The following is a 4,620-nucleotide window of genomic DNA, read 5'->3' on the forward strand; positions in this document are numbered from 1 at the left end:
CAACTGCGACCTGTATGCTCACATTGGCTGGCCCTCGCTACATATTCGTTGCCAGACCCACTAGCTCCAGGTCATCTAGTAGTCTTTGCTAGGCAAAGCTCTGCCTTATCTCAGCTCACTGGTCACCATAACACCCACCCGTAGCACGCGCTCCAGCAGGTATATCTCATTGGTCATCCCCAATGCCAACACCTCCTTTGACCGCCTTTCCTTCCAGTTCTCCGCTGCCAATGACTGGAACAAATTGCACCAAAAAAAAATGTTGGAGACTTATATCTCCCTCACTAACCTTAATCAGCAGCTATCTGATCAGCTTACCGATCACTGCAGCTGTACATAGCCCATCTAACTACCTACCTACCTCATCCCCATATTGTTTTGATTTACTTTTTTGCACACCAGTATTTCTACTTTTACATCTGCACATCTATCACTCGTGTTTATTTGCTCAATTGTAATTACTTTGCTACTATGGCCTATTTATTGTTTTGCCTCCTTACCCCATTTGTATATAGATTTTTATTTTGTGTTATTGACAGTACATGTGTTTATCCCATGTGTAACTGTCTTGTTTTTGTCGCACTGCTTTGCTTTAACTTGGCCAGGTGGCAGTTGTAAATGAGAACTTGTTTCCTGGTTAAATAAGGTGGGGGAAAATGAAGAAAAACAGCATTCCACATGCCACAATCAACAGCCTGATCAACTCTAGGTGAAGGGAAGGAGATGTTTGTGGCAAATGGTCACACCAGATACACCAGTTGTCTGATCCATGCCCATACCTTTTTTAAAGTCATCTTTGACTAACAGATACATATCTGTATTTCCAGTCATGTGAAATCAACAGATTAGTATCTGGTGAGTTTACATTGACTGGTTTCCTTTTAAGAACTGTAACTCAGTAAAATCTATTTAAATTGTTGCATGTTGAGTTGATATTGTTTGTTCAGTGTAGTTATAACTATTTGTTTTTCATATTATAATCTTGTGTATATAATTCGTTTTCAAGTTTTTTCAATTTGAACTTGTCATCCTCAATCCTTTTAAATGGATTATATAAACATGTGGTTGTATTGTGGTTTTAAATGGTAAAATCTAATCCCCTAGCGGGTCATAGAACACACCTTCCATGTCATTATTTTCCATTGAGCCCCTCGTTGATTATCCCTTACATAACATGGATTAGATGGTACAATCTGAATTGAAGGATTTCCCTTTTTGCCTTGTCATTGGCAGGATGTTTTTACACAAGGAAGTGAATCCTCCATATGACCATTTTAAAGGGGTATTATCCTTTGTTTTCGTGTTTGTTTTCATACAGTTTACAGGACATGTCTAGTGGTTAGGGGTTGTTTCTGGACAGGAATGCCAGCTCCACTTTGACATTATGCTAATGTTTTTCTTAATGTAAATTCAGTCCAGCACGGTGTCTTGTCTGATCGACACATCTATAGGTGGAATCCATGCAACATTCCCTATTTCTCCATCTCTCCACTAAACCACTGGTTTGTTACTCATACACCGCATATCGTTGTCACAGGGGAGATGTTGTTTTTAGTTTGGCTGTGGAAAATATAACAAGTAGGGAAATAACACAAACATTCTGAAAGTGGTTAAATATTTATTTCCAGAAAAATACACATAATCGTAATCTTTTTTTAAACATTATATTTATTGATGTTTTTACCAGTAATCAACATACAGTAGATAGGCTACAGAATACAGGATGAATAAGGTAATAAAACATATTTAATTTCCTATAAATGAAGAACGTTATTATCCCCAAACTACAACAGTGACTGATATACAGTATATTTAAAATAGTAGTTTTATGTCAGTGTATATATTTCACCAACACAAAATGAATGGGGCCGGACAGCTGTATATCCAATGTGACATTTTATACCTTTCCCTAAACTTAACCCAAACCTCAGTGAAGCTATACCTGAACTTAACCTAACATTAACCCAAACCTCAGTGAAGCTATACCTGAACTTAACCTAACCTTAACCCAAACATCAGTGAAGCTATACCTGTACTTAACCTAACATTAACCCAAACCTCAGTGAAGCTATACCTGAACTTAACCTAACCTAACCTTAACCCAAACCTCAGTGAAGCTATACCTGAACTTAACCTAACATTAACCCAAACCTCAGTGAAGCTATACCTGAACTTAACCTAACCTAACCTTAACCCTAACCTCAGTGAAGCTATACCTGAACTTAACCTAACATTAACCATAATCTATTAAGTTTTTCTTCTGTCGGTCGAATATCCAATTCCTAGTCCTATACATTGGGACGAATTTCAGCATAGTTTTTAACGACAGAAGAGAAGCGAATTACTTTGACCTCTTTGGTTTTGGTCTTCTTGTCATCCCACTGGTACTCTGGAGACAACAGCTTGCTGGGCTTGTTGTAAAGCAGGTACCTGTTGAGGTGACTCTCCTCCTGCCAGGCAGCCTCGATGGAATTCCTCGCATCCTCTTCAAGCTGGTTCCGACATACCTTTGTTAGTGTGTACACTTCCTCCAACAACCCACCGAACACGGCCCCGGCATAGTAGTAATCTCCCTCATCCATGGGGATGTAAGCTGTCGAGGCTGGACGCCGTTCGTATGTGAAGTGGTCACGGGTCACCTGGTAGAACCATGGGTGAATCACAGCAACCAGCCTGCCCAGAGACTCGGCTCCCCAGCGAGCGTGGAACTTGCTGTCCACGTCCAGACAGAAGATGTAGTCGGCCTCCCTGCTGATCTGACGTTCGATGGCTGTCTGGATGATCTCCATCCTCCGGGCTGATATCTCCTGCCAGCGGTTTGAACCTGGCACCTGGATCACACTCAAATGTCTCCCCTGAGACAGGTTCACTGACGGAACATCGTCAGGACGATCTGTGAAAACGTAGTAGCGCACGTTGAAGTCGACCAGGAAGTGCTTCTCTGCTGTCTCCAGGAAATCTCTGAGAAAGCGGACGTATCTGTCAGAATTTAAAGACACAAGGGGTAACTGTCAAAATATAGGAAACATCAACATAAAGTGTCTTAATAGAGAGTTGGGCCTCCACCAGCCACCTTTGGTCCTCCACCAGCCACCTTTGGTCCTCCACCAGCCACCTTGGTCCACCACCAGCCACCTTGGGCCACCACCAGCAACCTTGGGCCACCACCAGCAACCTTGGGCCACCACCAGCCACCTTGGTCCACCACCAGCCACCTTGGGCCACCACCAGCCACCTTGGGCCTCCATCAGCCACCTTGGTTCTCCACCAGCCACCTTGGGCCTCCACCAGCCACCTTGGGCCTCCACCAGCCACCTTGGGGCACCACCAGCCACCTTGGGGCACCACCAGCCACCACCAGCAACCTTGGGCCACCACCACCAACCTTGGGCTACCACCAGCCACCAGAACAGCTCTAATGCACCTTGGCAAAGATTCTACGAGTGTCTGAAACTCTATCGGAGGGATAATTTGGTGTTTTGTTGATAGTCGTGGAAAACTCTATCTCAGGTACGGCCTCATTTGGATTGAGATCTGGTGACTGGCATATGGTTTACATCGTTTTCATGCTCATCAAACCATTTAGTGACCACTTGTGCCCTGTAAATGGGGGCATTGTTGTTCTGGGTGATTAGCCATGGTAGCAAAAAGAGTGACTGAAATAATGGTCAGCCCAGCCTTTTTATACATGACAGTGAGCATGATGGGATGTTAATTGCTTAATGAACTCAGAAACCACACCTGTGTGGAAGCACCTGCATTCAATATACTTTGTATCCCTCATTTACTAGTGTTTTCCATTATTTTGTCAGTTACCTGTACATAACATAAGGGTTGAAGGTGCCTTGCTCAATGGCACAACGGCAGTATCAGACACCTGCGATTCTGATGCCAGAAACACTCTGTAGAACATGGACCCATAACTTGGACCCAGAGACACAGAGACCCAGAACATGGACCCAGAGACCCAGAACATGGACCCAGCGACACAGAGACCCAGAACATGGACCCAGGGACCCAGAACATGGACCCAGAGAACCAGAACATGGACCCAGAGAACCAGAACATGGACACATGGACCCAGAACTAGAATAGTTGACCTTTGTTGTACCACAAATATGGAATATTCTAGTTGTTCTATTTGTTGTATGGTCATTCTCATAGGACTGTATAGGACATTCTAAACCGTTTCCGACCAGAAATTACAGTCTACCAGAAAATAAACAAAGTAGTACAATTATTCAAATCTTAGCCAAGCTGTGAATCATGACAATTATGATATCGTATTACCTGCCATGTGACATGAGCTAGTTATGTCCTCATACACTGAGTGTACAAATCATTAACAACACCTTAATATTGAGTTGCACCACCGAAAGCGTTCCACAGGGATTCTGGCCCATGTTGACTCCATTGCTTCCCATAGCTGGTCATGTCCTCATACACTCTACTAGGTGCTGAAAGCTTTCCACAGGGATTCTGGCCCATGTTGACTCCAATGCTTCCCATAGCTGGTGATGGCCTCATACACAGTGTTGTTGTTGTCTTGCCCATTCACCATCTGAATGGCACACAAACACAATCCATGTCTTAAATGTGTTGAGGCTTAACAATCCTTCT

The 4,620-nt window shown here is 43.4% G+C and overlaps 1 protein-coding gene across 1 annotated transcript; it reads right to left on the reverse strand.

Annotated features, from left to right (window-relative positions):
* Positions 1–1,658: 1,658 nt before the first annotated feature.
* Positions 1,659–3,522, reverse strand: LOC118938904 (globoside alpha-1,3-N-acetylgalactosaminyltransferase 1-like). The gene is made up of 3 exons (XM_036945565.1): positions 3,515–3,522; positions 3,074–3,415; positions 1,659–2,979 (listed from the first exon to the last, which is right to left on the reverse strand). Exons 1-3 carry the CDS (start codon positions 3,520–3,522, stop codon positions 2,289–2,291), a joined length of 1,041 nt encoding a protein of 346 aa, XP_036801460.1. The 3' UTR covers positions 1,659–2,288.
* Positions 3,523–4,620: the final 1,098 nt, after the last annotated feature.

This window comes from Oncorhynchus mykiss, chromosome 15 (genome assembly GCF_013265735.2).
Source record: "Oncorhynchus mykiss isolate Arlee chromosome 15, USDA_OmykA_1.1, whole genome shotgun sequence".
Taxonomy (NCBI): Eukaryota; Metazoa; Chordata; class Actinopteri; order Salmoniformes; family Salmonidae; genus Oncorhynchus; species Oncorhynchus mykiss.

Bases quoted from the DNA above. Each gene is read 5' to 3' on its own strand.
- LOC118938904 (XM_036945565.1), bottom strand. The intron at 2,980-3,073 runs GTGGCTGGTGGA...AAATTCTGACAG, and splicing joins TGGCTGGTGGAGGACCAAAG to ATACGTCCGCTTTCTCAGAG.